Here is a 19200-nt window from a genome sequence, read left to right as displayed (position 1 = left end):
AGCCTCGGAGCGGGGCAGCGCGGCCCCGGCCCCGGCCCCGGCCCGTGCGGCCCCGCACGCCGCCGCCCTCGCACCTGGGCTTGCAGGTGAGGCTCTGGCGAGAGCGCTTCGGCCCCCGGGGACACGGGGCGGCGGTGCCCCCGCGCCCCCCGCCCCAGAGTCACCCCCGCACGTCGCCTCGCGTCTTTGCTGCGCTGCCCCGCCCGCCGCCCCGAGGGGCGGCAGGACCCCGGGCGGTCCCTCAGCCCCGACGGGGCGGTGATGGCCCTGCGGGGGCCGCCCGGGGCGGGGGGCTCGGGGCAGCCGCGGCGGGGGGCGCGGCCCCGAGCCCCGGGGGCCGGGACGAGCGGCTGCGCCCCCGCGGAGCCTCCCCCCCTCCCCCCCCCCCCCCCCCCCCCCCCAGGGCCGCGGGCGCCCGGGGCGCGGGTGCGCAGCGCTGCCGCCCGCTGACGGAGCGGCTCGGCGCGGGGACGGCGCTGGCGTTTTGGAGGGAGTTTGCATGTGGTCAGTGCTGTGCTGCTGAGCCAGCCCCCAGCTCACATTACACACTACTGTATTTATAACCTCTCGAAGCTGTTTCCCCCTTCAAGCAGTTCTCTGGGACCACCTTCTATTGGCTTCAACCTCTCCCACTTCTTGACATCTGAGCAGCTCTGAGAACGGCTCATCTAGGTCCGAGTGTTTATGCAGCGGAGACTGGCCACTAGGGCTAAAGACCTGGATTATCTGAGCTCAGCTGCCTGCTGCAGAGTCTGTCGGTGCCGTTTTGGAAAAAAAAATCCCAGCCCCGATCTGTTTACAGTGAAAGTTGACAAAGGGTGGTGAAGTTGGATCTTTCCTAAACTCTCCTGCCTGGAACCTGAGACTTGCATGCCATGGATCACACACTCTTTGGCTGCCTGCGCAGCCCCCATGCCACTGCGCAGAGCTTGCACCCTTTCTCCCAGTCTTCTCTTGCCCTGCATGGAAGATCTGACCACATGTCCTACCCTGATCTGTCTTCTTCTTCTTCCTCTTGCATAATAGCGGGATACCCCAATGAGGAGGGCATGTTTGCCAGCCAACATCATAGGGGGCACCATCACCATCACCATCACCACCATCACCACCACCAGCAACAGCAGCACCAAGCTTTGCAGACGAACTGGCACATTCCTCAGATGTCGTCTCCTCCCGCCGCGGCCAGGCACAGCCTCTGCCTTCAGCCTGACTCAGGAGGACCCCCGGAGCTGGGCAGCAGCCCCCCTGTCCTGTGCTCGAACTCTTCCAGCCTGGGCACCAACACCCCCACGGGGGCAGCGTGCGCGCCAGGGGACTATGGCAGGCAGGCTCTGTCCCCGGTGGAAACAGAGAAGAGGTCCGGCAAAAGGAAAAGCGACAGCTCAGGTAAAGGCTTGCGCGTTCCCCAGCGGGGCGGGATCCCCGGGCGGCGGGGCTCGGGGAAGCGCCGGGGTCGGACCTGCCGCCGCTCGGCTGGGCTGGTTTAGCTCGGCTCGTTTGGCCCGGCTCGGCTCGGCTCGGCCCGGCTCGGCTCGGCTGGCACGGCCACGGCCGCAGCTGTGCTCTCGCCGCCGGCTGACACCGGGCTGCCGGGTTGTTCCTTCCCACCAACGCGCTCTCGGGATCTCCATCACTAACGCAAGCTTTATTAAGGCTACGGGGGGAGAAATAGAAAGAAAAAAATCAGCACGTGATAGAGTATGAAATCAAGGTGGCAGTGGGGGAGAGTTTCCTACAGCCAAGGAGAGAAACGTTTGTAGTTTTGGTGCGGTTTTCAGCATCTGGTCCCGCGGCCCCCTCCCCCCTGCCCGATACGACACCTCTGCTTCAAAATTCAGAATCCAGCGCGCTCCTTCCCCTCCGCCCCTTCGCCGTGGAGCTGACTGCGGCTCCGAGGCGATTGCACAACGCTTGGAAGCTCTGCCTTGGAAGTGGGGATTCGGGAGAGGAGCTGATGCCTTGCTACCCTGTAGGATCTGAGTGAGCCTGCATCAAATCCTCAGCGTGAAAGGGCAAAATTTGGACTCTGTGAAGCAAACGGGTGAATGAGAGTTTCAGAAAACTGCTTCACTTCAGTTTTCTGGTGGCGGGGAAAGAGGAAAGGAAGGGGCAGTCTGCCTTTTAAAATCACAGTAATTCTTACTTAAAGGCGAGCATAAAAACATGTAGACCCGCAGTCATTCCAGAGCAATGATTTGGCATCAATGAATGGGCAAAAAACCTTGACATTATCTCTGCTTTCTAAAATAGCAAAGCCTGTCAAAGTCCTGCTCTGACAAAAGCCACTCGGCGAAGGCAACACAACTGATGGGACTTCTGTTAGGGCACACATGAACCAGGGGGTCACCAAAAATATAGAGAGACAGGCAGGAGGCACTTGAAAGAGAGAGGGCTCAACAGATTAAAAACTCAAGAGCTGGCATAGCAAATTATTTGTTATCACAGAAGAGAAAGTGAAAGGCTTTTCCAGATACGTATGAAGTTCACAACTGAAACCATAACCTCTTTCACTCAAAATGCTGAAAGCTTGGTAGAGAGCAAGCAACACAAAGGATTTTAAAAAATAATCCTCAAGAATACCATCACTTCCTTCATTGTCCATTATATTAGCAAATATTTACAGTTACAGTAACTCAGAACGTATTTATCTGAATTGCGTCTTACATAGCTGATATAGTTGCTGAAAACTCTTCTTGCGTTTAAAGCTGTATTTAGTTCAAACACTGCTGGTAAAATCTTTTGTTTTGTCTTCTTTACTTTCAATGAGAAAAAGAATTATTTGATTTTTTGAGGTGTATGGACAGTCCCTGTTACAACTGAGAAAATAACTGGATGCCTGCTGGTGTAAGGATTTATTGTATTTGTCGGTCTATTTAGAGCTAAAGAAAAAAAGGAAATTGGTCCCTTTCACTGTCAGGGAAATATCTGAATCACTTTCTGTTTATTTCATTCTACAATGCAAACCAAAAAAAACACCAGTGAGGAATGTCCTAAACCTTACCCTGAAGTGACTGGAGTCTTCCACTGGATTAGTGGACAAGAGTTTGAGCCTTTAGCCACGGTTATGTTTATCTTGCAATGCACTTCGATCCTCACTTTCTAAGACTTTCTGAAGATCAAGGCAGGTAACTATTTCCTCCTCCCTTCCGCTAAGAAAAAAAATACGACCGTTCACACAATTGTGAATCTCTCAAACTGAAAATAGATGTCTTTTGACAACAACTGCATAGCTGCTGTATGTTTGGTTTTTCTTCAGGAAAAGCCTGAGTTTTGGACGGAATATTTAACCCCACCCCTTTATTAGTCCTGAACTCTGGTGCTAGATATTTAATGCTATTCTCCTATATGGCAGCAAGAATTATTTTAATTTGCTGTGTTTCTATATTTGTCAACCATAATTGCCCCTCATTTGATTAAACATCATCGCCTTTATTTCTCATTAATCTTTTTTTTTAAACAAATGACTGTGCTTGAAAGAATTTCTTCCATGCCTTCATCAGACTTGGAACTACTTCAATAGACATTTGTAAAAAATCCTAATAGTAAATAACTAAGAGGTGAAGAGAGAAAGAGACTGCTTTAAGTTTCAGTGCCAGCATTCTGAGACAACTATCAATGCTCTTGCTTATTTACACATATATTTCCTCTTCTTAAGCATATCACTTAAAACCACAGAATGCTCAGCGTTTTCTTGAGCACTGAATCTGTTCCACATTTCAGAGCTGAATTAACCTTAGGCTACCCCTTTCTTCCACTACTTAGCTTTTGTTTCTGTGTGTTTAAGATCACAAAGCTGAGTTTGTAGATAGTTTAAAGAATGTAAAACATGATCATTCCTTGTATCATTTACCTTTCAAACGAGTAACTGTTTCTTAGCTGTATAGCTACTCTGAAAATATACTAGAAGGGACACCCCATTTTACTTATTTTTATGATGATGGGAGTGCAACGTTTTAAAATTATAAACAAAAATCCAGAGGGCAAACAGAATTTTGTATGATGGGCTGTGTGTTTTTTACCCAAAATTCACATATTGCAAGGGAATGGGAGGACATAGAAACATAGTTATATAAACGGACTTAGTTTATATAACTTTAGCCCTAACCCAGATTTTAAGCATTTTGGGAAGTTCCCTTTGAAGATATTGAAAAGACTGCTTCAGAACAGGGTGATATTTTCAGCTGTTCTCGTTGCAAAGGACTGGGAAATATTGCTTTTGTAGTCATCAACCCCTGCTTGCTGCAGCTGTCAGTGTCTCCAGGTTTTGTAGTTGCTCTCTCATAATCTGCAGAACATTCCTTTCAACCTGCCTAGGCCCAGGAGTGGGTCGGTAAAGCTGCCTGTGAGTTGAGGAGTGGTGCATACAAATCTTTATATGTTAACGTTTTGCAGTGAATAATGGCATCTGCATCCTCACCTTTGTAACTCAGCTCTTCGATGTCAAGGCCGTACGAGTAGAGAGACAATACTAAATCTGAGGGTTGGTTGCAAATGAAATAGCTTATTTTAAAGTGCCCTAATGGTCAGAATTATCTGTGTGCTAATGAGGTGCGGATGAAAACCATGCTGAGTGTATAGAAAACATATTCTTGGAGTGCTTTGTTGCTTTGTGGTATGAGTTGTTCTATATGGAATATTTTGGATTTTTCTAATGCCTTCCCTTCTCTTTACTTGCCTGTGAGTTTCAGGGCCATTTTATTTCTGTGTATTATAAAGTAGGTTTTGATTCTCAGATGATGCAGAACACATAAGATGCAAAGTTACTTCTGTGATTTCCTAAGTTACATTACTTAGGTCCAAGTTTTCTTAAGACTGCAGTCAAGAAAAAAGCATATTAATGCCTATATAGAGGCATTAATATGGCCTTTTAATTAATTAAAAGGCCTATTAATGCCTCTAGTGCTATCTAGATTTACTGAGAAATATGAAAAAAGAGTGGATCTGGTAGCCTTAAGGAAGTCTAAAATGCTATGGTGAAAAAAATATCTGTATTGCGCTGAAAAGACCAGGGGGAGGCTGAGTACAGTTGAAAGAGTTCTTCTAAGCAATACAGCTATTCAAACATTAAATTGCAAGAGATAAATATATAAGGAAATTGCATTCCTGTTAAAGTCTAATGTAATTAAACACTTGCCCTCAGGCATGAAAAGACTTAAAAAAGAAACCAAATTTCGCCATGGGAAAATGCTTTCTGTGTGGCACAGGTTTCCAAGAAAAGGCTAGCAGGTAATAAAAATTATTCATATTTTTGAATGTATTTACAATAGTAGCATTTAGAAAAGCATTTCAGGAATCCACTGTTTCAACAGTTTGGCCAAGTGTGTTCTGGTGGGTTTTGTTCATTGACAAATCACATGAATAAAAACAATACTTTTTTCCCCGAGTTTTAATATTTTATAACCTACCTATTCTCAAGATGCAAGCAGCAAAAAGTTGTATCTCCAGGAAATTTATTTTAAACACATCTAAATATCATAAATCATATGTACTTGTTTGAAATGGTCTCTAAAAAGCAGGTCATTTTGATAAATGATTATAAATACTGTGAAATCATGAGTTTTGAGGACTTTTGATTGGCTTCTGAAACATGTCAGTAAGAAAAATGAGCTGCACGCTTGTAGTCAAAAAGCACTGTGTAACTGATTCATCAATATGTCTCTGCTTTTCAGTGTGGTTTTAAAGGGAAACAAGAAAAAATACATGATAAAGCATAGTTTTTCTGGAAAGAGTTAATTTGTTTGGTATCTTGTATAAAAGCATCACTTACCCATAAGAAAACAACAACAACAAGAACCACAAAAACTCTGTAGATTTTATAAATGAAACAATTTCAAAATCCAACAAATAACACGCACACTTTTAGGAGAAAACCTTCAAGACTGATCACTTATCAAATGATGGGCTTACTAGTGAGCTATTCTCTGAATTGTTTTAATAGATGAAAACTTGCAAGAAATTCACTTTCATTCTCAGGAAATATAATCAGGAACTTTTGTAAGACTAAAATTTTGAAAGACTCTTTCGCTGATGCATTTTCAAAATTCTTTGCCCCTAGCCAAAGAAGAACTTTGTGTGGACAAAAAGAAAAAAAAAAGAACTATGTGTGGCTCCTAGTTATGCATTTCTATCTGTTTGTATAAATGATTCAGGAGGATTTACACTTCTCCTTCTCCCCCTCCTCATCAACCCAGCCTTTTAGAAACACTGGAAGGCTGATCCAGACCTTCACGGGATGATAAATGTTTTTGTGAGAAGGTCCATTGACTCCAGTGAAACCACTGAAGTGGTCAAGGTTTTTTAAGCAATCAGAGCTTAATTCTTTTACATGGGCATTAAAGAAAAATGTTTTTTAATTCTTGTAGATATTTATTGATAAAATGTTATGATCGCCTGATTGTTTGAAAATTGCCAATCGAGCATTTTATATACACATTGAATTTTAACTACACTGGTTTTAACATCCTAGGATAAAACTTGTCCTAACATATCTAGTGTGACTTCTGTAGTATTTTCTAATGTAAGTAATCAGATTGAGTGGGGTTTTTTTTGTGTTTTTGCCATTTTTAGACTTGCCAACTGTTCAATAAATGTTTTTTAATTGAGCCTGTTAATCCGCATATTGTTTGCCGTGTGGAAATACTCGTTCTTTAGTGATGCAATGACTTCATATGCTCTATCTCAATTCCTCAAGAGTAGGATTGAGCTCTGTGTCTTGAAATTCAAGGGCAGGTAACATTATCTTTGCTTCTGCCTGCTGATGCCCTAATATTTCTCACTGGATTATTGCTTTCAAAGACACTGTTACTTGGCAGTATGAAGAGTCGCCGTAGCACGTTTCTCTCAGTAGCAAAATGTACTCGACCAAGTCGTTTTGTAAGTCTCCAGAAAGGAAGCAAAATAAATGTGGTTTCATCTGCTAGACTGAGAAAAGTTTAAACCCATCAGTAAAATGTAGTTATGGTGGGGTAGGATTCAACCCTCACTTTTTCAATGCTACCCTGTGTCCTTGTTCTAATATACTTAAGAATGCAACTTGAAAGGATGCGAAAGGAAAGTCATATTTTTTAAATATAAATACTTGCATATGTCGCTAATAAGGTTTCTAACTGAAATAGTGTGGTGTTAGAGAATTTTGATAAACAGTGCTGGAGGCTACTTCATTACATCAGTGCACAGCTGGGCACTGAACCCAGTCCTATGATCTGTCTCAAGCCTGTGCCCTGTCCTTTTATGACTGTTTGCCCAACTTATATAATGGCCATACCAGTGCTTTCCTTCCATTTGGAAAGTACTGTAAACTTTTATGAAACTAAATGCTTTGTGTGCGTGTGTGTGCGTACATGCTTTTTATTTTTAGTAGGCTTTAAAGACTTACAGATCTGCATCACAATTTCTCCAGTACTGCTAGTTGCAGAGTACGAGCAAGATGGTGCACAGCCACCCTGCAGAAAAAGCCTTCCTCCTGCTACTCAGCAGGGCAATTGCATCACCTTTACCAGCATGAGCTGTGTGACTGCACGCACGGCCAGAAGTCATTTGACTTCTGCGGTGAGTGTCTGGGGTCTTCCATGAGCACGTAGATGCTTTTCTATTGTGCTTAATGAAAACCTGAATTCAAAAATAGCCTGATGTAATTGTGCTGGGTGCATGCAGTCTAGTTCTAGATTTTAAGTATTTGAATCAGTAAAAAGAAAGTTACTGAAATAAATGGTTTATGAACAGACATCCTAGGGGAAATTCCACCAGGAAGGTACGGATGACAAAATTTCTACTGATTTTTGTTAGGACCACCAGATTTTAAGTTGTGAGTTCTTACTCTAAACGTAGCTTAGCTTTGGAGGAGGAGATAGAACAGTTAGCCATTGTAGTGATTAAGTTTTTTTGTTACACACTGTCTTGAATTCTTCCAACGGCAAATACGGCCGTGGAATGCTTGTTTTAAAAACCACTGCTGCCATTGGTCTTGGCTTTCTAGCATGTGTTGTCCTTGTTATTTATTAATACATATTACAAAATCTATGTCCTTTGATAAGTTTACCTACACCCTATCCATTAAAAATAATATTTAATAGACAATAGTATAAATCACAATGATGTTATTTGTTTTACTCTGCAAATTTTATACATTCATCTGTAATTTCACTAGTGCAGACTTGCATCACTGCATCCTAACATTCAATGAATGATGCAAAGTGAAAAAAACCCACATTAAAAAAATGGGATATAGTAGTAGACAGTGCACTGTAATGCATGAAAGTTTTCTTCTGAAGTCTTCTATTAAACACTATAAATAGACTACTTAGGTTGTCAAAGTTCTACTTGCTAACATCAGTAATATTAAAGATGTAATGCTCACTGTAGATTAGAAAGGATATATTTTTTTCAAGATCTTGGACCTACAGAAGATACTAAGGCACCCCTTAGTATCAGAATGTAGATTGATTTTCTATATGGAATTGTAAGTTTTTACAAATAGTTTTGGGGATAGGTCACTTGATTGGAATTTGCACATATTAATAAATAGACATATGATTATATGCCAAAAGAGAAATCTATAATAATATTTGGAAATTTGCTACTGAATATTTTATTGTTTAATGATGGATATAATCACTGAATGCTATGCATTCTGAAATTGCAGACTACTTTTTTCCATTGCATTGAGCTTCTTACTCAATGCAATGGAAAAAAGTATTCTGAAATTTGTATTGAAAATTACCTGTGCTGAACAAACCTCACAAGAAAACATCTATGAGAAGTTTATGGTCATGTGAAAGAAAGTCCTATTGTACTCAATTCTATTTTCTTTCGTTTTTCTTTAATAAATGAAACAAAATAATTGATGAAACCAAGGAAGCAATTCTCAAAGCAAAGAGTCAAATCTTTAATTTATGATAGAAGAGAATAGTTTTACTAAACAAATAAAATCCAGTGGATTATAAAAATCCAGTGGATTTTTCTTTTCTTTCTTTCTCTCTCTCTTTTTCTTTCTCTCTCTCTCTCTTTTTCTCTTTCTCTCTCTTTTGTGCTCTTTCTCTTGCTTTTTCACCCTCTCCTCTCCTCTCCTCTCCTCTCCTCTCCTCTCCTCTCCTCTCCTCTCCTCTCCTCTCCTCTCCTCTCCTCTCCTCTCCTCTCCTCTCCTCTCCTCTCCTCTCCTCTCCTCTCCTCTCCTCTCCTCTCCTCTCCTCTCCTTTTTTCTTTCCTTCTCTTCTTCTGCTTTCCTCTCCTTTGCTGCTTCTCGGACTAAAGAAAAACTAGTTGATTGAACATTATTTTATAGCAAATAGGATATGAAAAACTAAAACTGAAACAGATTACTGCAATCTTCTTTTAAAAGTCCTTCTTCCTTCTGCATTCTCTCAGATCTCTAATAGCTATTTCTTATTTTTTGCAAGTAAGTCTGGACAAATGGTGCCTTACATAAACTGTTAGATGCACTTCAGTATCCTCTGCCACTATTTTGAGTTTTAATTCTTAGACTGTGATCTTACGATGATTGTAGTATGCATTTAATTTTGTATGTTGAGAGATGAATGAAACCTCAGGAAGCTGAAGTCAAAACTAGCTATTGAGTGGAGCCAGGACTTCACAGCTGAAGTAGTCATGAAGTAGTACTTTGATATGAACACTGCTGAAGTTAAGTGTATGTTTACACATTTTGGTGAATTGAGGGCATTAGTCACTTAAATTTACCAAGCGGAAAAAACTGTTTCCCACTTTGGTCCTCCTAAAAATAGATGCTAAAAAAATCTGTTGGACATATGTGAGCTGACAATATAGCTCTGAAGAGAGTTGAATGAACTGTGGGGTTTTCTACCTGCCAAGCAAAAAATGGCCTATTCTAGATGCATGCAATATATCCTGAGTGTGCATGGGGGCCTGTTTGGCAGGGGGTGTTTTGACACGGTGGGTGAGGCTCCTCAGGCACATTGGTCTCAATAGCTTTTCAAGCCTTTCATTTTCTTTCATCTGGTGGAGAATACCAGAACGTGTAGGCTCCATAGAATATGTGGACAAGTAAAAACTACTCATTAAAATGTGCTTATTACTGTAGAAAGAATTGTAGGAACAGTGACTAGATGTCTCCCAAATTTGTGAAAATATCAGTTTGGTTTACAGAAGAAAAAAGAATTTAAGTCAGATGTGTTGCTAAACTAAACGACAACATATTTTGTGAGGCTTTGGTACACTGAATTGCTAAAAATGGTGTGAATAGAAGCCTGGGCAGCTACGGCGATGTTGACCACTCAAAGATTTCTTGTAAAACTGTGCTTAGAAGGCCAAATAGTATTTTCTGCCAGAAGAAAGCAGCAATATAATTGGGGCTTAAGCACATTCACGCCTTTCAAAGTTATATTTTCAGAACTAGACATTAAAACCTAGTAAAAGTCTGCAATTCATACCCGCCTTATGTAGGGTTTAGGAAGAGCTGAGAACGTTACAAGTTCTTTGCAGATTGGTTTGATTGACTCAGAATTGACATATTAATATTAAGCTCTTTTCCCCCGCCCCGTTTCTATATTCTTATTTTGGGAGTACCACAATGACCTCAAGCTGCAGCTGTGTCTTAAGTCTTTGCGTTCCTGAGGACATTAGAACAATACACACTAATGGTCTCACTCCTGGCTCCCTCTCCCTCCCTCCCTCCCTCTCTCTCTGCCTATTTCTTTTTTTACACAAGTCTATTTCTGAAGGACTGTGTGACTTTATAGCCATTCATCCATGCAAAATGAGCACTCTCTTAATTTCAAAACAAAAAATATGACCCTCTACCTTAATCAGATTTCCATTAGATGTAACCTACAATAACTTAAGAACTGCAGTGACCTGCTAAATAAGGCAATGTAATGTTAGTTCCATTAGGCAATGCAAGATGAAACAGTTATGAGTCAGATAAAAATAGAAGGTTTCATTAGCAGTTGTTCATGGTGCATCTTGAATCTGCAGAATTATCTCTTTTTTTGTATTATTAACACTTTATTTTACATGTTTTTTTAATAGCTTATTGCATCAATAAAGGGAGTGACAATTCTGTCTGTATTATTTGTTTTTATGAAATAATATATTGGTATTAAAATATATTGGCAAATGCAATGTCTTAAATTCTAAATTTAAAAAAATGATGTGAACATGCACAGAAGATAAAGCTGGAGAGGAGTGCAAACAATTTTGATTGCTCCATATTATAAAGAAATATTCTGCTGAACTTTCTTGTAGTTTGGCTTAGTTTTGCATTTTAATTTTTACTTCACTCATTCTGACTCCTTTGCTTTTACACTTCAATACATTGCTACAACTTTATGAGGCAAACATCTTTATTACTTTAATATGAGGGTATGTACAGAAATCTAACAGTATCCAAACCCTATAAACCTAATTTATTTCACTGGTTCCAAACTGAAATGTAGACAAAGACAGAAGGCGTCAATTGGGTGTGCAGTCTGCTGGCATGAGAAATATCAGAGGTTTCAGATTTTTGTATTTGCAAACATATTGGGAATGCTTTGCCAGACATGATACCCAAACAAACCCTTTTTTTTTGGATAGAGATTGTGTGTTTCAACTACAGTGGCTAAAAATGTCCAGCCGTTTTTAAGTATGTTTGGTAAAATATAACTTAGAGCATGACCTGGTCCTTCAAAGTTCTTGGGAAAGCCACTTCCTTTCCTCCTGCAGTAGTCACAGCTTTGCCCGTCTGTTACTCTAATTCTGACACATCTTAGGTTGCTGTATAATTTTTCTGAAATTAACAGTATAATGTTGACAAAGTTAAGCAGAAGCATGTCAGTTACTACCCCCTTGTTGATTCCTTCAGCTCGATGCTGTGCAGCTAAGAAATGTTTGTAGTTCCACCACGTGTGGGTAAATACCCTGAAAATATTATTTATGGAGGCTCTAGCTTATCTTGTGTATTTCAAGCATGTTTCCACAGCTAATTGATCATCTTAATTCAACACAAACTGGAAGATGCATCCATGTTAACTGGGAAACATTTGGTTGGGTTTCTTATGTAGAGAACTGGAAAGCTTGGTGTTACTCATGTAGTGGAGTTTGGCTGCATCTTATTGCTGGCCTGTTAATTAAAAGGACTTTGTTAACCTAACAGCAGAGTCTTACTACAAAAAGCAGATCTGAAATCTACAATGAGGTGGAAATGCAAGAAGTATTGCTCCTATCTGAGGTGTTGATACAAACCTACATGGAGCCTTTCTAGTTCAGAAGATATTTGGAGGGGAGTACATATTCTCTAAATACCTCTGGAAGAGTATTCCTGTGAGTTTTGGAACAGAAACAAGTCTAGGGAATATGTGTATCCTCTTGGACAACAAGCACAAAAAGGAGGTCTCACTAGTCAGCCTTTGCACCTTCCCTGCCATGTCATTTAATGGCTCATATATCTCTGCTCTCCATAAAGCCGAACTTTATGTGGTAAAGTTTGGTTTCTTTACAAAAACAGACAGCATTTCCTTTCCTTCCAGGGCAAGAATGCACAGATGTAGCAAAAAAATGCTCACAAAAGAGACCAAGGGTGAGTGCAAAGCATCTTTTACAGGCATAGAAAACCCTTTGTCCTTGGTTTCCCCAGTGCAAGGCCATGGGCTACTGCTATTTCTGACCAGGTTGAGAGCTATGATTTAGAACTTATTTTGCTGTGAGACTTTGCAAGTTGGTTTTTTTTTTTTTTGTCTTCTCTCTTTCCAACATGTTTTCAGATTGTTCTGCAAATGACTTTTACACCACTTAGCAGAAATTAAATCCTGTTTTTTCTGCCCTAGTCCTCTCCTGGCTCTTATTTTAAGCCTGCCAAAACCAAAGCTGATGAAATGATCATACATTTCAATCACATCCTTTTGAAATTTCCTTCCTAGAATAATTCTTCTGGTTCTACCTTAAATTCTCAGAGTTAAGCTAATTTCACTGCAAGGTGTTGCCCAGTGCCTCAGTCAATATTTCAGATCCTGTTTCTTACCTACCTCAACATTTTCTCCATGCTGTCTTAACTGTGATCTTCCTTTTTCCATTCACACTTTTCTCTATCTTCAGTATGGCTCAAATACATGCAAGAAACACCTAAAAACAATATTCTGTCATTACCCATCGTCACCAAGCTATCATCTCTTTTACCATGAACTTCTTTTTGGTAACTGTAGGTCCATCACAGGTCTTCTGTGGACTTATGGTCTGTAAGAAAAGTGTGCAAGACAGGAAGTGAACACAAAAAAAAAAAAAAGAACAAAAAAATCCTTCATATGCCCTCTCTTCTCTAGATGTTTTTACTCCAAAAGGAGTTGTGCACCACAGAGAAGATTCTGTAAACAGCTATAGCAAAAATCAAGCATGACCCAGACACCTGACAATACTGACATTTAGTATCAAATAACAGTGATGTACCCAGTGTTGAGCAGAGCTATGTGTAAAAACAAAGTACTTGAAACTAAGCCAAATGTGTGAAAAAAAATAAATTAACTTTCCTAAAATGCACTCTTTTAACTTTAAGAATTTAAGTAATTACTTGTGGCAGAAGGAATGTGGTTCAAAGACAGTAAAGTCTCATTTTGAAGGAGCCTGTAAAATCTTTAAATAGCATTGGCAAATTGTTCTTTTACTCCAGTTTTCTGTAAGAAGAATTTTGAAAACAGTAAAATATTTTTATGTGATTCTATTTCACTGATATAATAGACATGAACATATATCTGGGGTGTGTGTGTGCATGCATATATATATATAATCTAAAATAAAAGTAGATGGGGACCTGGATAGTCCATGTGATTTGACTGGTTCAGCAGTTGGTTATACTGTGTTATTTTATTTCTAAACATGTTTTAAAACCAGTTTGGGAAGGAGGAGGAAGATTCAGGAAGGGAGAGAAAAGAAAAGTGCTGATGATACCTTTTGAATATTTGGGTTTGGTAATTTTTCAGTTATTTTCAGTGTCTAGAGTTTTCAGCGTAATATCAGCAAATAGAACCCGTGGTAAAATTACAGAATATCAAATCTAAACTCTAGAGACATCAATTCAGATGAGGATCAGCTCACAAGATTGGCTGCTTTAGGGCTAGTCTCCAGTGGGCTTTTTTCCGTATCAAAAAAATCACCATACACTTTGGCACAACCTTCAGGCTCAGTGAAAAGGGTTTTATTCCAGGACTGAAGTAGACAAAACCAGTAGTTGCGAGAATTGAGGTGCATTTGCCGAGTAGGACGGAGACAGTTTTACAGCTTTTGTCTCAACTCTTCTTTTCCCTTGCTAGGAGTATATCTCTTTGGGATTTTGGTAGAGGCTCTATCAACTTTTTGGAGGAGGAAAGGAGGACATGCAAACAAACCTCTAAGTGTATTTTGTCAGTAACTCACATTTCTGGAGCACACATAAGAATCTAACTATTTGAGAAGACTTAAAAAAAAAAAAAAAGACAAATGATCTTCTGGTCAAAATTTAGGAAAAAAAAATAGAAAAGTTATAGACTTCTGACAGTGATGGAGTCCTTCTCCCTTCCCCCACCTCTCATCAGCAAGCTGATGTTTCCAGCAACTTCAAAAACAGAAGACCTCTCTGTAATCCTAAATGTGCATAAGGAACAGATTAAAGTCCTGATTTGTGAAAAAAATTGAGCATATGTTTAAGAGCCATTGACTTCAATGAGAGTTAAATACATCCTCACACACACTTCTTGAACTAGAGACTAATAAGGATATTAAAAAGGATCAAGAGGCTGCTCCTCTTCAGGAAATGCGGCAAAGCTGCCATAGCTGAAAAGTATTTGGGTCATAATCATACTGACTCTCATCACCCCTCACCTCACCTCACTTCCAATCTACACAGAAGAGCAAAAACCCTTCTCTCCATCTCTCCCCCTCTCTTTTCCTCTTTTCTCCATGCTGGTCATTCTAGGCTAAGCTTACTCTGGTTCCAAAGAAGAATTACAGACCCCGCAGTGTCCATTAGTGATGACATTATTCCAGGATAATGAATGTGGATGATGGTCAGATAATACAGCGGACAGTGGTTGAACAACCCCCCTGAGAGAATTAATTATAAGATAATTACATTTCTGTATAGCTGATTTATCTAGAGGAATTTTATGTATAGGGAAAAAAGTACCCCCTGCCAAACAGCAATCCATATTAATATTCTTTTATTAGACAAATGACAGATAGAGTGAAATAGTGATGACTAAAATGCTTGAGTGTGGGTTGATTCCTTTCAATTCAGTATGACAAAATGGGTTATATATATGGTTTTTGAGTGTGGTACTCATTTATTAAATGCTCATTTGGATTTTAAAAAATAGCTTGCCTTCATTAGCCATCTTGGGAATCAGACTCCATGGTGTAATAAATTTAAGTTTCAGGAATTTTGGTCTGCTACTCATCTTAAAAAACTCTGAATTTTATTTTTCTGTGCCTTGTCTCAGACTCTACTGCAGTCCTCAGTAACTTATCCCTTCTCTTTGTTATCCAGACTTAAAAGGCAGTTCTCATATGCTCTTACAGACAGGAGTAGCCAGTTTGGGGAGTATTTGTTGTCTTCAAGTCACTCATTCCACATTTTTTTGTTTATTTTTCTTAATCAAAACTCTTTCTACGACTGAAGCTCAGAGTTAACTTTGGTATAATGGCCATTTAGGACAGTATCATTTAGAGGACATAATTTTTGTAAGAATTATAGAGCAGCAGAAACTTTGAACCTAGTTTGGAAAAGAAAAACTGATGGGAAGGGTTCTTATTCAGTAAAGGAAAAGCTGAAAGTTTACTGTATGTTTTTTTCCACACATTTTATTTTATTAAAATAACTCATGTAAATTAGCAAAGACGCTTTCTTCTAATTCTGTTTATGTGCTTCTTGAAGAAAAGTTCTTCTTGCATCAAGTCAGAAGAAAACCCAGATTTCTATTCATATTTTTGTGTGTTCACTAGCTGCTCTGTCCTTTGCTGCTGTATGTGCTGTAAAAATAAAGTGAGATACTCAGGTGTTATTTCCTTTTGTCCAGTCATGAACTTGCTTGAAAGTGTTGAATATTTCAGTATTCTCTGTAACAGGCTGGCAAAATTTCTGGTTTTTTTAATCAGTGATTTTCTTAATATGTTTGAATGCACACTTTTCTGCAGACCAGGTTTCCCACAGGGGGAAGAGGACTGGAAATGGACTATTATTCCCCCAGGGCTAGTATCAGGTAATGCTGTGCATTTCCTGCGTGATCTGTTTGAGTTGCAGAGGTGTGGTACTACCATAATGCCTGTCTGTCTTAATAGTTCCCCTCTAACATTTAAATACATTCTTATGATTATTTAGTACAGATTTTAAACATCCTAGGATGTATCAGGGTCCAGGCACAATGATGTATCCTGCACTCTTGCAGAGCATTGCAGCTCCTGTATCAGGATTCATGCCACTGTAGGTTGGACGTAGCTGTCTTGAGCAGCAGGAATTCTGTATGTTTAAAACTTCCCTTAGCAGAGTGTGCTGATGCACACATTGACTCATATTCTATTTCCACACCATGATGTGATCTCTTTTTTGTTTTCTTGTATAATTAACTTGGTTTTTTTTATTATTTCTGCTGCTATGCTTTGCTTTAGGCTGATTTTTCAGTCTGTTGCATCTTCAAATCCGTGAGCTAATGTTTGACCATCTTTGGATAGCCAAGTAAGATGGATTAATGTATTAAACATTAAGAGTATTAAACAAAAAGATTTTGTTCTAAAGGATATTGTTTTGAAAGATACAGTTTTACAATGACTCTATACAGAATTTATGCCAGCTATAAATAAAAATAAAATACAGTAAATAGTCCCTAACTGGGTATTCTGCAAAGTTAGTGTTTTATTCATCTAACTATGCTTAGGAATTTAAAAGCTGGAAAAGCTGGCATTAAATTTAAAGGGCAATGGAAAGTTAGTAGCCTAAACATTTGTTTTGATTCATATGGAGGGAAAGAATTTGGACCAGATGCTTGAAAGAGCTCAGAACCCAGAAGCCCCCATTGTTCTTCATTTAGGTGCCTAAATGGTAACAGTTGGGTGTGCAGTTTTCTTGAAAGCTGATCCTTTTGTGTTGAGGCAGCTTTTAGGTTTTAGCCTATCTCTTCTTGGCTATAGAACTTAATTGTAAACATTATATTCCAGAATTGTCCCACATCTATATCCTTTAAGCATTTGCTTATTGTTAGGAGGTCTATTGTGAATATTGCAAGGCTGCAACCCCTTCAGCGTGTTCTGAATTTTAAAAATACATGTCCCTCATGTTGCTTTCATCCTGGAGACATTAATTCTCTGCATCTAATGCTTTGGTAACACTTTTGCAAGGAGTTCAAGCAGTGTGGACTCTTAAAATGCTGTACACTCATATGCTTTTGTTTGCTTTAGACTGGCTATCCTGTAAAATACAAAATATTTTAGAAGAAGCAGGGCTTTGCCCTTTCTTCCATGAAGTGAGCTTCCAGTCCTGAGAAACTTTTCAACTGAGCCTAGTGTGTAGATGGTTGCATATCAGTGTGCTTATACTTTAGGGTTGATAAGATATAGATGATCATGAAATACATAATAGCAGGATAGGGTTAAATCAAGATCAAGAAAAATATCTTCTTATAGTTAAGAAAACAATAGTAAAGATTAGCTCTTATTTTCGCCTAAGTTCTGTGTGAACACGCACACACACACACATACACACACACACACATACAGTACAAGTACCATTTGAAATTTTTCTGTGCTGTGAGGTGTTTAAGATGTTGTCTATGATTCAAAAGCACCTTTGGGCTTCATTCTTGGTTTATAAATGTTAAAAATTTAGAAATTATCACTAAAAGGGTGAGGCTAGTAGTAGGCTTAACAGATGAAGATTCAATTTTAATAAAAACAGCCCTTGTAATACCCTGCAACCCAAAAGTAGAGCAGATAGGTTGCTTTGAACTAAGACAGCGTCAGGAAATCAAGGAGAAGTTTAGTTTCCAAAACCTTAGCATTATGATTTTGCCAGGCAAACTGCCTCTGCAGAGAAGCAAGTACATTACTTTGGGCAAATCTCCATGACTATGCTCCCTACAGGAATCCCTGTGTAGATCTTCTAGTTTCATTTCCTTCAATAATCTTGATACAGTGCTGTAGTTACTCCATACTTCAGATCTTCAGTCTATATAGAGGACAAAACCAGCTTACATTTCCTTATGTATAAACAGAAATAAAACATTCAGGATGTCAAACTTGACTGGGAAATAGGAGGACTCAAAATGCAATGACAGTGCCAGTTACTAAAAGCTGGGTAATTTACCTATAAAAGTATTTTTGAGCAGGTATGTGTCTCCAAAGAATAAATAGCACTCTTTATTTTACCATCTTAAATAGAGGCATTTTTAACATTTTGATGAATTTTTGAGCCAATTATTGGCAGATGTGCTTTAGTGAACCATATGTCTTGAGGTGATGTACAGATATATTTCTCTGCCTTAACAAATATTCCAGCTTCTTTCCAAATGGTATGTTTGTTTGGCTGATGCACGACCTCAGCCAGCTATTTTTCTGAAATTGAATCCAGATCAAGTGGAATGCCCTGCTGGTTGTGTCTCAGTGCTTGCTTTGACCAGTGTTCTTCACCCTAAGAGAGAACCAGCAGTTGTCTGGTTATTTGGGATTTTCAAAACAAGCTCCTGTATGTTACTCATAAATCTGTTTTACCTTCTTTGACAGATGCAATTATCACAACCAGTTATCATTGGAAGACTATAGCAACATAAGTCTGATAGTATCTTCTCTACAATATTTTAATATTTTTTTTCACATTGAAATTATGCAATCCTTGGCATAATCCTTCATGCATTGCAAACCTACCAACTGCTGAAACTCCCTTTCCTCTTGTATGTGTTTGATCAACTAATTGTACAACTTAATATTGAGTGTCAATAACTTCCATATCAAGTTTCATATTTAATTGCTCCAATGTAAATTTCTCACCTAATAGGAGCTATTATGAATTGCCAAATTGTAAATTGTCTCTCCAGAAATAAGAAATTCTCTTCTATCTTGAGATGTAATAGGAAGAAGTAGGGCACCCATTTCTTTCTTGCCTGTCACTGTTTGACTTGTTGCCAGGAGATATTCAACAGTCTGGTTCCTTTTGCTGCATTTTCAAGCCTAAATGTAGGCCATCAGCATACCTGGATATGTTTCACTACAGTGGTTATTACATTTCTGTACAGAGCT

General features: G+C 39.4%; 1 protein-coding gene across 1 annotated transcript in view; it reads left to right on the top strand.

Moving 5' to 3' along the window:
- Positions 1-444: 444 nt before the first annotated feature.
- MEOX2 (mesenchyme homeobox 2) overlaps positions 445-19200 on the top strand; it is a 52478-nt gene continuing 33722 nt past the window's right edge. The window contains exon 1 of the mRNA XM_071429115.1: positions 445-1386. Coding sequence (XP_071285216.1) covers positions 876-1386 — 511 coding nt within the window. The 5' untranslated portion in view covers positions 445-875. The remainder of the gene's footprint in view (positions 1387-19200) is intronic.

This window comes from Agelaius tricolor, unplaced genomic scaffold (assembly GCF_023055355.1).
Source record: "Agelaius tricolor isolate 1412-34295 unplaced genomic scaffold, bAgeTri1.0.p SCAF_6, whole genome shotgun sequence".
NCBI classification, from domain to species: domain Eukaryota; kingdom Metazoa; phylum Chordata; class Aves; order Passeriformes; family Icteridae; genus Agelaius; species Agelaius tricolor.
Note: the sequence above shows the minus strand (reverse complement) of the source record. Positions and strands in the feature narration are given on the sequence as shown.